Source organism: Glandiceps talaboti, chromosome 3, assembly GCF_964340395.1.
Source record: "Glandiceps talaboti chromosome 3, keGlaTala1.1, whole genome shotgun sequence".
Lineage (NCBI taxonomy): Eukaryota > Metazoa > Hemichordata > Enteropneusta > Spengelidae > Glandiceps > Glandiceps talaboti.
The window spans coordinates 28804625-28824898 of NC_135551.1; the positions used below are offsets into that span (position 1 = coordinate 28804625).

At 35.1% G+C, this 20274-nt stretch overlaps 1 protein-coding gene across 9 annotated transcripts in view; it reads left to right on the forward strand.

The window, feature by feature from the left end:
- LOC144453991 (uncharacterized) overlaps positions 1 to 20274 on the forward strand; it is a 52424-nt gene that overhangs the window by 23714 nt on the left and 8436 nt on the right. For 4 of the 9 annotated variants that reach the window (XM_078145377.1, XM_078145376.1, XM_078145369.1 and 1 more), the window contains 9 exons: positions 1211 to 1312; positions 4928 to 5029; positions 5769 to 5867; positions 6860 to 6958; positions 7411 to 7509; positions 9503 to 9580; positions 11096 to 11152; positions 13499 to 13702; positions 15183 to 15464. In XM_078145377.1, coding sequence (XP_078001503.1) covers positions 1211 to 1312; positions 4928 to 5029; positions 5769 to 5867; positions 6860 to 6958; positions 7411 to 7509; positions 9503 to 9580; positions 11096 to 11152; positions 13499 to 13702; positions 15183 to 15464 — 1122 coding nt within the window. The remainder of the gene's footprint in view (positions 1 to 1210; positions 1313 to 4927; positions 5030 to 5768; positions 5868 to 6859; positions 6959 to 7410; positions 7510 to 9502; positions 9581 to 11095; positions 11153 to 13498; positions 13703 to 15182; positions 15465 to 20274) is intronic. The other 5 variants (XM_078145371.1, XM_078145372.1, XM_078145375.1 and 2 more) reach the window with 5 other exon arrangements.

Below are 20274 nucleotides of genomic sequence, written 5' to 3' on the forward strand. Positions count from 1 at the left end.
GTAATGGAGGATAATGTAATGAGATTTATGAACATTGCCTTGGCAACAACTAAAATAAACAGATTCAGTATGTGTGTGATATACCATACTGTAGTCAGTACAATTCTGATAAAATTCCTATGCTAAGATAAAGATATGTAGTACATGCTTCCATATGGACCTACATAGTACATGCTTTCCATATGGGCCTACTTGCTGACAGAAGGCTTGAGATCACCATCTCAATTGCTTTATGCATCAATGAACAGTAAGATTTGAACTCTGGAACTAGTTTACATATCATGTAAATTGTATTACAGTTTGTCTGTGCAATATACTGTAAGGTTAACTCATGCAATATCAACGAACTTCACTTGACTTTGTCTTATCAGCTTTGAAATGTTGAATACTATGAAACCTTTGCCTATATGCTGTGTTATGTATTTATTTGTTTACTTTATTAGACTGTATTGTTTTTGAAATTTTATTTAAAGTCCAACTGCATTAGTCATGTATGTAAATCCTGTTTAGATACCCAATAGCTTTTATATGTGTCACAGTTTGCTGTAAGGGAGACATCAACAAATGTTGACGTACACATCTAAATTTTCATAAACATGCCAGCAAATACCAAGTACATGGCATTTACACCAACAGAGTTAGATTGTCACTGATTACTGGTGTTAGTACCTACTGTTGATGAATATAATAATTGAAAAAAATGAAACATTTTTCATCCAATGATTAATCTGAGGTCGAGTAAATATTGAGTATCATAGCTGTATGCAAATGTATTGATAATGATTTAATTATCAACATTAGACAATATCCATTGGCCTTGGATTTCCACTGTATATATACAGGTATGGTTATGCAATGAGAGAATCTGAGATCAAGTGTGTAATTCAATAGCATTATAGTACATTTATGTTAATTATAGTAATGCAGAATATGTAAACTGATAATGATTCAGTATCAATGATGTACATCCCATTTGCCTTGAATCTTACAATCTTACTGATCTTGGATCAGTTTTTCACCAATAATAATTGAGTACACATTCAGTATGAATTTCGGACTAGTTTGCAGTTAAGCAGGTCTTAAGAAAAATCAGACACTTTAAGAAATAATTTCAAGAGTAAAGTTTAATGAAAATGGGACTTTTTCACACATAATTTCAATAGTAAAGAATGTATAACTGCAATTAAAGTGGTTTCTTGTTTTCTCGTAGGCTGGTCGGTCTCCACTCCACTTAGCTGTTACCGATGGACATGTGGAGGCTATCAAAGCACTCATAGAAGAAGGATGTCCTGTTGATAGGCAGGATCAGGTGGTAATGCATCTTTTTTATCATTTTGTTACCATAGCAACACTTATCATTTTGTTACCATAGCAACACTTTCATCATGTGAAATCGAAACATTATCTCATGTAAGATAAAATGAAATGTAAAGTTCTGTAACCCCTATTAATAGTAGAATGAACCAGCCTTTACATGGAAATGAAATGGGATGTACCATGATAATGGAAAAATGGGGGTTGGGGTCAAAAAGTTAAGTGGTAGTCAGTTTGTTCATTTGAAGTTTCCGAAGCTGTTTTCACAGGTGGTTGAGTTCTAATGAGTTTTTTCTGTGTGATGGTATTATTATAACAATAGACTTTGGGGTAGTAGAAAAAAATTGCTTCCGCCCTTACTTTTGTTGAAAGAAGTATGTTACTGTGACTTCCATGATATCATTATTGCACATATTATCAAGGTATAAAGTCAATTTAACAACATTATGAAAAATTCAGCCTAACTTCAGCTTGCCTGTACATTACTAGCATCAAAATGTATTCCTTTTACTTAGTAATCATTTGCAATCAAGTTTAGACTTCTTGAATCTTCTTTCTTCCTAGGAGGTATTCGTTTGTACAAAACTAAGAACAAGTTAATCCTTTCTTCGTAGGAGGTATTTGTTTGTACACAACTATGTACAAGTTAATAGTCATGTGGATTGCCAAAGATATAACAAATCTTCTCAAAAGCTGTCATGAATTACCTAGTATTCCAACTACATAAAAATGGAAAAGTTTATGTTTTATATATGCAATAGAATAACTCATCATTAATCAGTGATAATTCCCCAAACTAAGTAGGGAACAGAAACAATATGTATTACAATATGTATTAGTTTAGTGTTGTTCCATCAATATGTTAGAACACCCTCCCCCCACCCCTCCCAACAACAAAAGATATAGGATTACAATTTACTGGCCTGAAATCCATGCGAATGGGTGTTTTGAATTCGTTATTTCTCCATCACATAGACTGGGAAATCAAAATTCAAAATCCCCAGTTGTCTGGATTCTAGACTAAGAATTTAGATAAGTGAAAATTATGTTAGGAAGGACTGGACTCCTTGTAAATAACTTACAGAACTCAAGTTATTTGATCACATTGAATGATAAACTGAGTCTGTCGTCAATCACACTGGTGTTTGAATTAACAACATTTCCCCTTTTCAATGAGAAGCACATCACATACAATCCACAATACTTAAGATTCTCAACCCAGGAGGATCCAGCAATAAATACAAATGATGTGTAGAGGTAACAAAAGAATAATTTAACATGGCCCAAGGCTGTACTTCACATGATGCAGCTGAGCTTGTAGGCCACCAAAGATGACTTCTTTTATCGGATTGTGAATATTGATCTGTATAACGGCACGTTTTAAATGAACACATAAAAAGAACAGTAAAGAGATCAATACTGGCAGGTTTAGGTGAGGGTAGTTTACTGGTGCTTGCTATTGTTTAGTTTTATGAATTTAATTACGAAGTAAAAGACAGAAGTAGTCAATAACTTTATTTCAAAGTCAGTGTTATTGAGAGTTTTGTATGATTAGTTGGGACAATAGCTCTTGTAAATTTGTGTTCTGGGGAATAACTGCCAAGTTTACTGTTTAATTGGAATAGAAAATAAAATTTTATGTGAAACTACTTAATGGTACTCTTCTCATTAAAAAAGATTGCATCACAAAATGGTCGCCTGTATTAGTTCTTGCACCTTATTTAAACTGAGAAATTTGTTTATAGAACATTACAGAGATATTGTAAATTAAATAAATACAACCCATAACACCAAAGTAAAGCGTTTTCTGTATGTACCCCAATCGTTTATAGCATCCATATCAAGTGTAAAAGTATACTGTTTTATTTGCTAATTGACCACATTAGAAAGGTCATATGCTAGGCTTGTAAATAAACCAATTGATAACAGTATACTTTTACACTTGATATGAATGCTATAAATGAGTGTAGCACATAGAGAAAGTGCTTTACTTCAGTGTTACTTGTTGTAGTATAACACAGCAAGCCTGTATCCTGGTATAGAACTATGGAATAAAAGAACCTCACACAGTGTACACAACTTTGCAAAAAGGTCAAGCATGTCAGACAATTTAATCATTGAATAAATGAATACATAATGAATGGTTTAGTAATTTTTTTGAAATACGTAATCGGTAATTGTCGTCAAACTTCTGTTTATAAATTCCATCATCAGTAGTCTGGCTACTAGCTGTCAGCATTAACCATTATATGTCATCTTATCTGTATAGCTGTACTGGGTTTTACTGTACTTTGATAACACATTGAAATGAAATGAAGAACTTCAGTAGATATCTTATACCATGGTTATTTTAACCTTTAGTTTTAACAAATAACATCTATGAGTGTCAGTGAGTAATGTCTGTTGTCTGTATGGGTTTTATGAATGTCAGCCTGTCTGTTGCCTGTACAGGTTGGAACACTCTACTATAAAGATAGGGGAAATTATTTTTATTCATTTGTGAGAACTAAGAAGTTCAAAGTCATCAGTTTTGATAGATTTAAAACATTTGTTATTTTTTTTATTATTATTATTCATACACAATGCATCATATTTCTTCTTTTCCATATTTGTATGTCATCATAATGGATTACTTCACAGGTACGGTTAAACTCAACTTCCATTCTGTTTACTCGATCTATTTGTCAATTTCTATCACACTAACACTGTGTTTTGACTTTTGGTGATTCTCCACAAAGCCTGCCTATTACCTAATACATTTTCCCTACCCTTTATATTTCAAGTTAGAAGCAATTAACTTCTTACCCCATGAGATTCTTCATCTTAAAATTTATAAAATGTAACTTCTTTTCCATTGACAATAAGAAAATTGGTAAATAAAGTCTACCTAATTTGAAATTACAGAGATTAAAGCCCTGTTCTCACTTGAGTTAAATAGAAAACTGTCCACTTTTTGCTAAAAGTTCTTTCAAACTTTGGTCCATCAATAAAGATCAAAATCTCTGATGTTTCTGAATTTTTTCCCAGGTTCATGGATATTGATAAATCTAAACTAAATAACCAAAACTATTCCTAAGTTTGATAGATCACATGACTTACAAAGGTTATTTTGTACAAGCAGTTCAAAGGTTTTAGAATTGAGTGAAACCTCCGTTTTCGATCTGTCTTGGTCAGCGATTCTCATCAGAATTATCTGTGGAATTTGCCAATCTGACAAGGATTGTCGACCAAAACACAAACAGATGCCCAATGCTTAATAAAAAACATTTGAACTCCTTGTGCATTATAATAACCTGGTGTAAGTCATCTAAATTAAATACATTTTGAGATTCTATGTACAACTGAGGACAGTGCTATTGTTTGTATTAAAAGTAAGGAGACTAAAACTCTGTGTTATTATCCCAGATAAAATGAAAAACCCCTAAGTAGTAACTTTGACAAATTTGTAACTAGCTTTCATCAGAGACATCATCATGTAATAATTTCAAAGTAGTCGGGCATTGAAAAGTATCTTCTTTTCAAATTTGAAATGTACAATGGTTTTAGTACGTAGTTACTTATATATTTATTTATATATGTTTATTTATTTTATTTATATGTTTATATTTTCCAGAATGGTAACACAGCTCTACACGAATCAGCATGGAATGGTTACAGTAAATCAGTGGAAGTCTTAGTGAACTTTGGCAGAGCAAACCTACATGTAGCCAATAGGGTAGGTTGGTTAGTTCATTCAAACTATGAGAGAGCTATCTACATGTTGCTAAGTAGTAATAGGGTAGGTATGTAAAATGTCTCCATTCATGTCCGTGAAAGCCCAGGAATTTTTATTACACTCCAGGGAAATCCTTAGAAATGAAAAGTACATGTACACCTTGAAATTGATATTTGTAAGATAAGATTTAAAGTTCAGTTATACATGATTTGGCATATCTACAATGTATGTAGTCACAGATATTAGCAAATACAGAAGTGTAAGTAATGTAAAATATACTGTTATTTAATGTGTACTCCCGTTTGGTGGTTCAGTAGAAATGTTTTCTCCAGTGACTCACACTTTGATCTTTCAATAGTTTATTTATCATTTTCTCCAATGACTGTTAAAGTGTGATGATTAGATAGTTTGTATGTTTTCTCCAGTGACTACCAAGGGTTGATAGTTTTTTTATCATTTTCTCCAATGACTGTTAAAGTGTGATGATTAGATAGTTTGTATAATGTTTTCTCCAGTGACTGCCAAAGTTTGATGGTTTGATAGTTTATTTATCATTTTCTCCAGTGACAGTATCTCACTGACAGATTTAGTCAGATTTAGTCACCCCATCATTAACAAAGCAATGGCATCTCACACATCAACATCTATAGCCCTATACATAATATGACATCAAGATAGCCATAACATCAATATTTTAGTCTGAATCTGCCATGTTATGTCTATTTCATACTTATTATAGAATGGAATGCGTCCATTGCATATGTCAATTCAGAATGGTCACAATGAATCAACCAGAGTACTGCTACGAAATGGAGCTCACCCAGATGCACGGAATAACGTAAGAAATAGAATGTATTTTACTTGTTTTCCCTGCAAGGAATAACATAAGAAGTATCTCATATTTGCATGTTTTCCATGCCACATATAACATAAGTCATATTATTGTCAGAATTGTATTGCAAAAGTTGTTAGGAATACTGTAAAAATATCTCACAGAACGGCTTTCATTTCAAAATTGTTTTACGAATGAAGAAGTGTGTTTTCTTATAATATACAGACAATAGAGTTGGTAAATTACTGATTATGCACGTATTAACACCATTTCAGACTAATTTGCTAAAACCTTTCTGTAAATCTTCACCTCTGTTCATCTTTTATTCGAAAAATTACCAAATATACATTAATAGAATCCTGCAGTGGAATATCTCACGAGTTGAGGAATTTTCATCTCTGAGACAAAACTTCTCTAGATATTCCATCTTTAGACCATTGGTGTGTGGAATTATTTTAATCTTATCCTCTTTAACTTTGTGACGAAAACAAAATTTAGCTCAGGTAGTGATACAGAGTGTGTGACCAAATATGCCACAGTTCTTATCACCCACACTCAGAGATTGTCAAGACGTGAGATAATGTGAAAGCTCATTCTATTAAGGTGATGATCATGGTACAAATCTGGTAACCTTTATAAAGTGTTACCATTATGTAATTCAGGCATATACTTTTACCAAATTGATTTGAACTTTTTAACAAATTGTGTTTAACCTGTAAAATATTACTTGTTAGAAGGAAAGAGGGCACAACTGTATTCACTAGATTGATGTCAGTATAATACACAATATATACCAAATACTAGATGTAAACTTTGTCCCCAAAAAGATGTCATACAATGGTAAACATTGTAAGTAATGGATAGATCTCATTACTTACATTATGCTATAGTATAAATGAGAGAACTTCACTAGTAAAACCATGCTAACATCATTGATTGATAGCTCCTTACCAGTAGTGTGTATGTTGTAAATTAATTTCTATGTTCTTGTCTTTCAGATTGGTGAGTCACCATTGCATGTAGCATCTACACATGGTCATGTGACTTGCTGTAGGATTCTGATCAGTGCAAATTGTGACATCAATGCTGTTAACCGGGTAGGTCAGAGGTCAAAGAAAGGAAAGGGGGAGGGGGGGGGGGGGTAATATAGAAAGTGACTTTGAAGTGACATATACTATAATTTACAACTGTGAAAGTCTTAATGAAATCAAAACAATATGCAATGTGGTACATTTTGACGTTATCTGTGACCATACAGTGGTAATCTTAGGACAAGTAAAAATTCCTTTTCTGTTATCAGTTTATGCTTGAGTTTGGTACAGTGTATATATAGTTTTTACAGCCATGTTAACAATCTTTATTATTTGAACCAAAGGTATATATAAGGCATTCCAAACATAATCTGATTTCCCACAATTTTGTAATTGAGTACATAATTATACTTTGTCCTCAGCAAAACGTTCAATTTTCTATCTATCTCCTTCTGGAGTGTGACTTTCCCTTTTACCCACCCACACTGTAATAACCATTTTGATACATTTGTTTTCAGGATGGTAACACACCCCTCCACATAGCTGCCAGTTTAGGTAAAAGGAAGATAACCAAGATATTAGTAGATGCAGGATGTGATATTGGTCTTAAAAATAATGTAAGTATATGTAACCTTACATGGTGAACAGACTCATATGTTTTCAGTTTTGGCTTTAATCAACAAAGTTGTCTTCAAATCACAGAATTTTTTGCATCAATTTCCCTTCCTCTATTACCTGACTTTCTATCTAATTATAAAACTGGTATTGAATTCCTAGCTATATAACTTGGGTTGTTGGTGGCCGAGTGGTTAGACCACTTGCCTCTTACCACTGCAGTCAAGGTTTGAACCCATTCAGGGTTGTCGGTGGCCGAGCGGTTAAACCACTTGCCTCTTACCACTGCTGTCAGGGTTCAAACCCATTCAGGGTTGTCAGTGGCTGAGTGGTTAAACCACTTGCCTCTTACCACTACAGTTGGGGTTCAAACCCATTCAGGGTTGTCAGTGGCCGAGTGGTTAAACCACTTGCCTCTTACCACTGCAGTTGGGGTTTGAACCCATTCAGAGTTTGATTAAATTTACCACGCTGTAAGTAAGAAGAGTGTCATTTAGTTTGACTCTACTGTACCGAACAGCCCATGTTTTTCCTGGGTACTCCAGTTTCCTCCTTCAGTAACACTATGAACCTTCCTCCTGTTATTGGGCAATACCTGTTAGATGGTATATAAATAAATAAATATAGTTTAATTAGAGACATTGTGAAGTCATAGTGGTAATGGTCAAATGGTTATTACTTAGAAGTTTGTTTTACACTAGATGAACTGAGTTGTTGACAGTACTTGTAATTGTTGGATAGCTGGAATACTTTGAATCATAGAATTAATCTAACTTTGAGTAAGGAATGTAGATATAAAAATAGTGTATAAGTACAGATATCTGAACCCTACATAACTTGTAATAGAAGTATCAGTTTGAATACTTTGAAAAAGTCATTAGTTCATAGTTGAATATGATCAGATTTAAAGATTATCACGTTTCTTTGACACTGATCATTCAAACAGTTTAACTAAATATATGTGTATGACTTTAGGAAAAACAATTCTCAATGGGAAATGAACCATGTTTTTGTTACCAAGGAAACAGTCTAATACACTCATTAAAAAATTAAATAGATAGATATATACATATGACATTAGTGAAGGCCTCAGTGGGAAATAAACCTGGTGAACCCTGTATACCCAGTAATTTGTTACCATTGAAACAGTCTAATACACTCATTCAGAAAGTTGATAAATAGTGTATATAAATACATTTGACATTCGCGAAGGCCTCACTGGGAAATAAACCTGTACACCCAGTAATTTGTTACCTAGGAAACAGTCTAATACACTCATTTAGAAAGTTGATAAATAGGTATATACATATGACATTAGTGAAGGCCTCACTGGGAAATAAACCTGGTGAACCCTGTATAGTTTGTTACCAAGGAGATATAAAGTCTATATTACAAGAATAAGATTTAGTATATGTCATTATTAAAATTTAATCTCTAAGATTTATTTGATGTATTGCAGTACTAACATTTCTTGTCAAAATATTTAGCAGATATATTAAGTGAATATTTTAAAGAGGAAGTTCTGAAGTGATGGGTTTATTTTTATTCAAGGAGTCATTACGACTATAGGGGATTCAACCATAGACAGTGTCTATGGTTAATCTATTGTTTTAAACCCGCAACGCTCGTATAAAAGCGCGAGAACCTACGAGAGTTGCCATAATGGTGGACGATTCAAACATATGTCAAGTTGGACCTGCTAAGTTAATATATCATACATCACAAAAATACCATGTCTGACTTGCTACATTGTATCCAAATACACGCTTAACATCAGTTTTCATGTTACTGTTCATTGCCTTCAGGAAATGTTAATTTCGTGAATTGAATACATAGTTTGCAAGCTTATTTTAGGAAGCACTTCTTTGAATGTCAGCGAGGCATTCTTTAGGTCTAAACTTGGAAAATGTCCACTATACATTAAATGTAATAAATATTATGGACATATCAATTAATCACCTACATTGTATTTTACTTTGGTTTTATACTTTACAGAAAGGACAGACTGCCATTGATGTAGCCAGGGATCATGAATATCCAGAAGTTATTATAATCATGACAAATTCTCCTAGGGTAAGTAGATGATGATGTGTAACATATGCATGTTCTTGGGCATGCAGTCAGATAACCCATGGCTTAACCTAAATATGAAGTTTGTAAAGTTTTCTATAAAGGGGGGGGGGGGGGGGGGATGTGCATGTGTTTGTTGTCACATTAGCATAATAATATTTCAACATCTGGTTCATATCTAATCCTGGAATGTGGTTTTATGTAACTCTTTTATCATCGGTATCATTTCAAAGACAGTAGTCATTCATTTCAGAGATAATAGCCATCATAAAACGATAACCTACGAAAACAGACACATTGAGATAAGAGTAGGAATTTACACTGGTCACCATGATACTATCCAGATGATATACTTACAGTAGGCATCACAAGAACCTGAAAACACAATGTTACTTTTGAGATTTTGTATTTGAATTTATTGTAAAGCAACTAGTTTTTTGTTTTTGTTCAAAGTGAACTCAGATTGATAAAAAATGGTATGTGTTTGACTTGGATCATTTGTCAGACTATCTGCTCTGTTGTTACTCAGTTGTGTGTTGTTTTATTTTGAGGCTTTTGGAATGATAGTCTTGACTTCACACACTGAAAAAATACTTTAAAAACCGCAAAAAAAGCTGCCCCCCAAAACAAAAAAACAAACAAAAAAAAACACCAAAAAAAAAAACCACCAAAAAAAACCCCCAACCAAATAAATAAAAACAACAACAAGCAACCTCAAAATATATGTTGGCAGTTCATAAAATTCAATGGTACCATACTCATAGTCTAGTATTCACATCCTGCATTATTGTATTATTGTTGTATTATTACTGCAGTATTAGAAAAACCTACCAGTATAGAACAGTGATGGCTTCACATACTGTATTCAACATTTTAAAATAAATTCAGGCCAGTTCATGACATCACAGTACTAGCACATTACAATTGATAGCAGATTAATAACTAGTAAAATACAACTACAAGTTAACACAGGCAAAGTATAATGCTGCTATAGTGCCATAACTTCACATTAGCTACATATCTATGGCACATGATCTACTTTATACTTGAGCAACACAGTCCCAAACTACTGTTGACAGTCTTAGGAGTAATTTACCTCAGTTAGGTTTTATTTATTTATATATTTTATTAGACATGTCCTATAGGGAAACAAGTCTCCCCCCCTCCCCCCCCCCAATTTGCAGGCTCCTAAAATACAGGATGTTTTAATCATTACATTCCACACTTCATGCTTTGTCCATGTTTCCTTGACAACAAGCAACAAAAAAATAAAAATAATGATATTACAAGACATTGCATGTGATGCTTTCACATTCCAGGATTACAATGTGAATTAAGTGTGAGCATCATTCTAAGTGCTTTGTGTGATTGTAACAGCTAAAAATGCAATATTTCAAATGACATGATAACCATTAATATCATCTTTTGTATACTCTTCTGCTCATAAAGATTTCTTTGTGTGTGTGTGTGTGTTTTCTAACACTTTACTATTAACCTACAATGCTGTTCCTATCTCAGGGTCAGTCAAGATCTAGACGACATCATCACCATAGAAACCAAATGGAATACCATCAGGTAGGGGTGCCACACTGATACTAATAACACCCTCTTAGAGTGTATGCTGTCCACCCCTATTCATGTAAATGGTGTTGTCCCAAATCAGCGTAATGGTAGCCCAGCCTTTGCTGGTAATACTAATGCTCAATAATGCATAAGAGCTGAAAGCATTGTCACCAACTTTGGCTTTTCAGCCAGTTATCACCCACAAGGGCTGGTTTTGCTTGATGCGACTTGTCTGTACTTCCAGCCAATGCCTTGCTATGAAGCCTAGCGTGTACTAAACTGTAGAACTGTAGTAATAACAAATGTAAAATGTTGCAAAGCATAAACACACCCAGTGCCCCTTGCTAACTCAGCATGGAAAAAAATATCAACAAACATGTAAACACAGTGTCTTAAAAGTAAAGGTTATGTAACTATAGGGTAGAGGGAAAATGGAGGTGTCTGTAAAAAGCACAAAGGGGCTATTTGCTCGGTTCTGCCAAAGGCAGTGGAGGGCAGACTGGTTAAACACCTTATCAACATCTCAGTAGTAAATACAGAACTTGTTATCATTTGAAGGTTTGAAAGTTTTCAAAATTTGGTTAGAAGTGTGAAAGTGAATATTGGCGCCAGAACCCCTACCTCCCTAAATGAGCAAAGTTCATATTGAACTTATATGACATCGTGTGATCGTCCTTTAGTCATCTTGAACTTTGAAATAAACTTCAAATTAAAGATCAATATCATGTTAAAGTGGCCATATGGATGAGGATTTTGTATATATTTTTGGATTTTTAGCTCCCCTATGGGGGCTAATGTCATGGCGCTGTCTGCGTGTGCAGAAATTTTGTTCCACTGATATATCAAAAAGTACTGAAGCAAATGTTCTGCAATTTACTATGTGGCATTGTCAGGCTGTAACTTAGTGCTGATTAGTTTTTGGTGGGAATGGCTTGCATAATTAATGCTAATTTGCATAATTAATGATTTTATAAATGGGGCTATACATGCAGAACAGCTGCACCAAATTCAATGAAACTTGCTACATCTACAGATCATACAAAGATATACAGGAGCATTTTCAGTTCATCTCTGGTTAATTTATAAAACAATTCTATCATGGCTTTCTACTTGGGAAATCAATGTGAAATGACAAAGACCAAGTCTGTGTTTGCCCCTCAATACCTTTTTGTAAAAAGTTTGTTATTGTACGTACAATGACAAACGTTTTACTTTTAGCTTTTTGCTCTGTATTAAGTTACAAACACAAACTTTTTCAATGTTGTTTCACATTGATTTTTCAAGGAGGAAGCCATTATAAGATTGTTTTATAAATTAAAAATCCAAAATAAATACCCAATCCTCATCCATATGGTCACTTTAAGACATCTACTAGGACAAATTTACAGACTGAGAGAAGAACAGTTTGTAATATGTACTGTTATTTACAGAATGATAGTACCATGTGTTAAGTTAAAGATAAGATGTGACAAACTTGAGATGTACAAAAACTGGCTAATGTCATAAAGGACACATAGTACCAGGTTTATTAATATAGATAGGGTTTAACAAGAGAATAGGTTGCTAGGAAACAAGGATTGGAAGGTGAAGATAGCAATATAGATAGGAGAAAGTGGAAATATTTGGCATGATTTAAGGTATGGGTTTTGAGAGAAGGATGGAATTTAGAACTCATGAGTGAGCGATAGGGTGAGTGAGTGAGTGCATGTGTGAGTGGGTGTGAGTGCAGGAGTGAGTGAGTGGGTGGGTGGGTGGGGGTTAGTCGGTGAGTTAGTGCTTCCATGCATCCACGAGTGTGTTAGTTATTAAGTGTATGTGTGAATGCATGTGTGAGCGAGTGCGAGTGAGTGAGTGAGTGAGTGAGTGAAAAGAGTGAGTGAATGAGTGAGTGGGTGGGTGGGGTGGGGGTTAGTCGGTGAGTTAGTGAGTGAGTTAGTGCTTCCATGCATCCATGAGTGTGTTAGTTAGTAAGTGTGTGTGTGTGAGTGAGTGAGTGAGAGAGTGAGTGAGTGAGTGAGTGAGTGAGTGAGTGAGTGAGTGAGTGAGTGAGTGAGTGAGTGAGTGAGTGAGTGAGTGAGTGAGTGAGTGAGTGAGTGAGTGAGTGAGTGAGTGAGTGAGTGAGTGAGTGAGTGAGTGAGTGAGTGAGTGAGTGAGTGAGTGAAAAAGAGTGAGTGAAAAAGAGTGAGTGAAAAAGAGTGAGTGTGAGATTGAGATAATAGGATAGGAAACAACAACAGATGATTGATGAATGAGTCTGAAAGAAAAGAATGATCTATGTGATGTAATATAACTATAAGTAGACATGATAAACTCAGGGAACAAAGATCCAGTAAGACTTGACCCACTACTTGTGTACAGCAGGGCCCAGCTGTTATGGGGAGGAGAGAACAGAGAGCAACAGGGCAAGGCATGATGGGAGTACAGACAATGTCACCAGGTCACTACCCTGATCATCTACATCACCATCATCATGATATACAACCAATGTCTTATGATGATATGGAAGTACCTAGACATAGGCCTTCACATCGACTATCACCACGACAATCACAATCACAAAAGGTAATGCTGCAAAGCATTGTGTGATGGTGGATAATGTAGACTTTAAAGTCTTGAATTAAGAATAATTTGATCAGAGTGCATTAACCCATGTTGTTAATAAATGAGATATTCATATCATTGTAAACTCATACTTGGAAAGAAACCATCTTTAGTTTTTTGCCATGTCAAGAATCATGTATAGGGAAAAAGAAAACAGTGTTCAGTGTTTGTACCAAGGTTTTGGGGACTCTTGAAACTAAAGGGAGAAAGCTGGTGAAACCTAGATAGATTTCCATAATTTTGATGGGGAACCCTGTAACAGGGCAAATGTGGTAAAATTTAAATATTGTGTACTATTTTTTTGATGGGGGAACCCCAGTAAAACAACCCAGAGAATTCAGGTAGAAACGCTGCTGTTCGATCATTGCTGGAAAAGGCAAAGATAGATAAAAGTGTGATCATTGCAAGTTCCCAATCATATGAAATATTTCAATGACATTGTTACTACTCAAATAAGTCATTTAAAGTTTCCTAAATCAGAAAAATTACTGGGCCATTATTAGAAAGTCTCTGACTGAATATACAAAATGTTGTATCTCAGTGACAAACTGGTCTGCTATACCAGGGATAGTTTGTTTACATGTTGTACATACCATTGATAATAGGCTCTCACACTCAAGTAGATTCCCTCCAAATATCCCGAAGACATGTCTACTGTCAAAGACAGTAATTTGTATGTAGATATCCAAGTCTCTACTTGATGCATATATGCCTATTCTGATAGGTCTACTTGAAAGTTGATTTGTCCAAAAAGTACCTGTGAAGTAGATGCAGACCTCTTTAGAAATGACTTTGTATTTGAGATTGGCAGAGATAAGGTTTTTGATATAGAGATGGGGAATGCTAATATAGCGATCTAATGGTACACTTGAAATTCTGAGATGGTTTGTTGGCATTGGAGTGAGGGCAGTGGTTACCCTTTACAATCTGAGATTGGGTACATAAAGGAGATGGGTAGTGTTGATATAATGAACCACTTTTGGTACACATGGAAAGGTGATGTTTTGTGAAATGAAATTGAAAAGTTTTGGTATGGGTATGGTTCAGAATAATCATGACAAAGAAAGTGGTCCAAGTTCCAAGGGGTAAATAAAAAGGTTGTGTAAGGGGCATGGAAGAGGGTGGGGTGGGGTGCGGTGGGGTGGGGGATGATCGATGTTGGTGTAGTAAACCAACAGTGCCCTTAAAAATCTGAGACTAAGTAAAATGAAAATTTTGGTATTAGACAGTTTTCAAAATAATCATAATGAAAATAGTGGGCCAAGGTTTAGAAGTGGGCCAGGGTTTAGAAGTGGGCCAAAGTTTAGAAGTGGGCCAAGGTTTAGAAGTGGGCCAAGGTTTAAAAATATGAAGAAAAACACTGAAGACTGCTACAGTATTGTAGAATTTTAAATTTGTCAGCAAAACAATAACATATTACATCTCCCATCCTTAAATTCAGAGACATGGAGTCAACATCACTGATGCACCTAGATCTGGATTTGGTCCTCCTTGGCAACAACAGACAGGGATGACATGGCAACAACAAGTCTGGAATCAGTGGTCATGGCAACGGCAGCAGGAGCAGCATTATCAAAACTTACAAGGACAGAGACAGGCACCTTTAGAACGAGTTATAGATGACGAAAGAAATCACCAACAAGATATTCACCTTGGTAGAGCTATGGGAAATCCACATGAACATTCTGAGTATTATAGAGACCCTATGGGAAATGTCAGAGAGGTAGGTAGTGATATGGGAAATCCACATGAACATTCTAGAGACCCTATGGGAAATGTCAGAGAGGTAGGGAGAGATATGGGAAATCCACATTTACCATTCTAGAGACCCTATGGGAAATGTCAGAGAGGTAGGGAGAGATATGGGAAATCCACATGAACATTCTGAGTATTATAGAGACCCTATGGGAAATGTCAGAGAGGTAGGTAGAGATATGGGAAATCCACATGAACATTCTGAGTATTATAGAGACCCTATGGGAAATGTCAGAGAGGTAAGTAGAGATATGGGAAATCCACATGAACATTCTGAGTATTATAGAGACCCTATGGGAAATGTCAGAGAGGTAGGTAGAGATATGGGAAATCCACATGAACATTCTGAGTATTATAGAGACCCTATGGGAAATGTCAGAGAGGTAAGTAGAGATATGGGAAATCCACATGAACATTCTAGAGACCCTATGGGAAATGTCAGAGAGGTAGGTAGTGATGTGTGAAATCCACATGAACATTCTAGAGACCCTATGGGAAATGTCAGAGAGGTAGGTAGTGATATGGGAAATCCACATTAACATTCTACATAATATAGAGACCCTATGGGAAATGTCAGAGAGGTAGGTAGTGATATGTGAAATCCACATGAACATTCTAGAGACCCTATGGGAAATGTCAGAGAGGTAGGTAGTGATATGTGAGTTAACTGCATTAAACAAAGTAATAGTAAAAACTACTAACTACAACAAATTGAAACATATACTCTCCAGGAGAAGGTGTCTGAATAGTTACACATGAAATGGCCTGTATTCAACAGGCAAACTGAAATATGTACACCCAAGGCTTGAGGCAATGGGTGTCTGACTACATGTATCTAACTGAAACAGTTATACACATGTAATTGGTATTTGACTAGCAAAATTCAACATTTACACCAAAGGTGTGAAGTCATTCAGACCTAAGGGGAGAAACCATGGGTGTCTGACAACATAAACAAAGTTGAAACAGTTGAATGTTGAGAGTGATGTTACATTCCAGTGACAAACGGCAACTTAAGCAAGGTCGATTAAATCCACTTTTAAAAGAAGTGATTTATTGTTTTACATTGGCAAGGTTACATACAGGAATTCCGATAACAACTGCATGTCACTTATTTGACAATGAAGTACTTTCTGTTGCAATGATTGACATGATAATTTAGGATTTAGTCAAAGGTTGATGACCCAGAACGTAGACATGGCAATTTGTTGTATAATTTGTAGTTTGATAGCAGTACCAGAGTACATTGTCAATAATACATTCAGTCTATACTGCTGCCTTATCAAAATATAAAGGGAGGAACATTTTTAAAATATGAATGAAGAAAATGTTCAAATCTAGAATATGAAGAGTCTGACCCATTAAAACTAAATTTATAATCTTTACACTATTCTATATCACGTACACCACACCACACTGCACCACAGTCCAGAGTCCACACAACACCACACCACACCATACCATACCATACCATACCATAACACCTCTCACTATACTATGCCACACCATATACACTACACACCACACCACCCACACTCTAGTACACCACACCACAGTCCAGTCCTTGCCACACCATACTTCCTACACTACATACCACACTACCCCACCCCAGACTATACTACACCACCCCACCCTACCCCACCCATATGACCCCATACCACCACACCCCATACCACCCCACCCCATCTCACACTACACTATGCAACACTATAGTATACTACTGTTTGTCTTTAAAAATGAGTACAACTGAGGTTTCACTGAAATATAACTTGTACTCATTTTAAAATAAAAGAACAACATTTTCAAATCTTCAAGAGTTTGATATTTCATTCCTCGTTTCTGGTTAATACTAGATTCAACACATGGCAGTGTAAAGTTGATAACAAAGTCAGATTTGTTGATGTACATTGTAACAATTTGTTATTTAGTGGATTGGCATTAAACCCTTAAAAGGATTTACTCAGATTTGTTAGAAAACAATAGAAAACAGTGACATCTGTTACATGTATTGTACATTATAATTATAATAGGTATTGTTGTATGCCAGTGGTCACCAATTGATGGAAATAATAGTTTCAATCCTAGGTTCTCACATTAGTGTTATCTTATCAGTGTTGCCATAGAGATTGTAATACCTAATACCATTATGTCTATGAATGTTCTCAAGCATCCAAGTATGAAGTTAATAATGAAGTAATTATAATCTATCCTACTAGACTTGCTGTTGATTTGAATGGCAACAGTTTTCATCATCACATGATAATTCTAGTCCATCATGTGTCACCAACCATCTGTCAATAGATCACCAGATGGCTGGAAGAAGCAGCCATGATAGGACGTAAATCTGTTGCCATTCAAAACAACAGCAAGTCCAGTAGGATAGATTATAATTACTTTGTTATTAACATACTACCATTCTTTTATTATGGAACAACTTTTACTATAGATCTCCCACACAACTATTTTTCACACCTACATGTAAACCTTAATCGTAATCTGAACTGGCTCCCTCAATAGCTTTGTGGTGCCCCAAATTTACATACTGCCAAGATGGGTATGTGATAACAATAGTATAAAACCACTGATGTGAAGTGATACTCTGCTTAGCAAGTGTCAAAATAAGTGAATATGTAGGCATGAATTATGTAGTTATAGCATATATTGAAAATTATGTTCAAATTATTACTTTCATATTATGATAAAAACAAAGTTTAATTTTGACAATAAATTTTGGCAAATGTCTAATGTTAACAGAGTATCACTTGTTGGTGACAAGTGATCAAACCTTGCAAAACACTGAACATTAATTGCTGGCAATGTTACCCACATGTGCATCTTGTACAAATAACAGTGAAGAGATTGTGTTCCAAATATATAACCAAAAAATGTTAAGGCTTCATGAGAGGTTGATTTTCAATAGAATAATCTTCAACACCTCAAAAGAAGTTCTTCTAGCTTATAATATAGACCAGTACACACACAGCTGACTGATTTGTTACAGTGATACTCAGTACAGTGGATTTTACCTAACTTGACTCATTGTTCAACTTGCCTAACTGTGCTATGACAGGCCTTGACAAAATGGCTGACAACCAAAAAGTGCAACAATATGGTATTGATATGCTAATGAAGTCATCAGTAAATGTAGTAAACAAGACAAAGTTGATACAGCATAAGACATTCATGGCCAAACACTTATACATCCTCTCTATTCAACTACGTAATCCCATTTTAGTGTTTCAATACACCAAAGTAAACAATGGCTTTGGCTATTCTTTCGCAACACTGCACAAATGCCAACACAATTTCAGTTTTTACTGAGGCATGCTAATTAGGGGCCGTGTTTGGACTATAAATAACACATACCCTTAGTGTCACATTATGTATAGCCACTCGGAGTAGTGAAAGAGGGTTGTGTTTCGGAAATGTGGGATTTCAGCCATAAAATTATAGCTTGTATGTTGATCAGAATGTGTATTTATGCTAATGTTCAAGTTGGAGTTAAAAATTATATTTCATTGACATTCACAGCAGCTTTAAATTATGAGATTAAAATAACGTTGGGTTCTCAGTTCAATTTACACAGTTATGGTTCTATCTAATTTGAACTACTACTGTAATGCACTGAATTGTTCACATTTAATTTCTAAGCATGTTATAAATAATACATACATATTCATCATTTTGAGCCATTTTAACTACACTTTCATTTTCAAATCCAAATCTGCAATGTTCAAGTGAACATCAATAACAAATTCAGCTCTGGAAATTTCGAAAGCTTTTTCACGAAATTATCTGTGATGATTTGTAAACAAAAATTAATATCACATGGTATAACTGTGTAATATTGATGGTCTAACTGTGTGCTGATCGTGTGACCTTGAACCATTTAGTTAAACTGAGTTCTGTTGCCCCAGATAAATAATATGGCTCTTCAAAATGTCTAATGAGTCTAACCAAATACCATGGGCAGTAGACAAGCCTAGATACCATTGTGAAGGTTATTACCATAAACAAGCCTGTGCATACATTACATTCCTAGGGTCTTCTTCTATACAGACCATACATATAACCACATCACAGTCTTTATATTTGTGTAGCAAAACACTCTAAAAATGTCTAGAAATGCCCAATATGAAAACTCAATAACAAAATGAATGTAGGTTATAAAAACCACCTGTTGTTCATCTGTCTCCGATGACTATTTTGGTGTTTTTGTGAAAGATTGAAAATGTGTAATATCTACCAAGTGCCCTAGATATGGTACTGGGATTTCAAATTGATATTTTTGTAAATTTATAAGTTTGTAAATGGCTTTGTGAAATCGTTCACACTGATCCAGATCCCATGGGAGTTTTGACACATACAGGAGTACATGGCCACAGCTGTTTACCTACATGTACTCATCTGGTGACAGTCTTTCTTGTTCTAATTAGATTGCAATGGTACAGCCCTAACACACATGTTGACACAGAGTTAACCCATCCTTTTCAACTCTCACCCCCCCCCCCCCCACACACACACACACACACACACAAACACACACACATACATTGCCATCGGCAACCTTCATTTATCATCTAGCACTCCCATCGTTCTCCCTCACTGGGTTTATAGAGAACCATTCCCTACAAAGAGGGTCTTGTATCTGTTACATAATGTTAACCACCTGCTGCCATGTTCGTTAATTATTAATATTAATTATGCAAATCTTTTACATTATCTCCATTAATTTGAACAATTCATCATTTTACAGTCAATTACAAATATGTACCTTA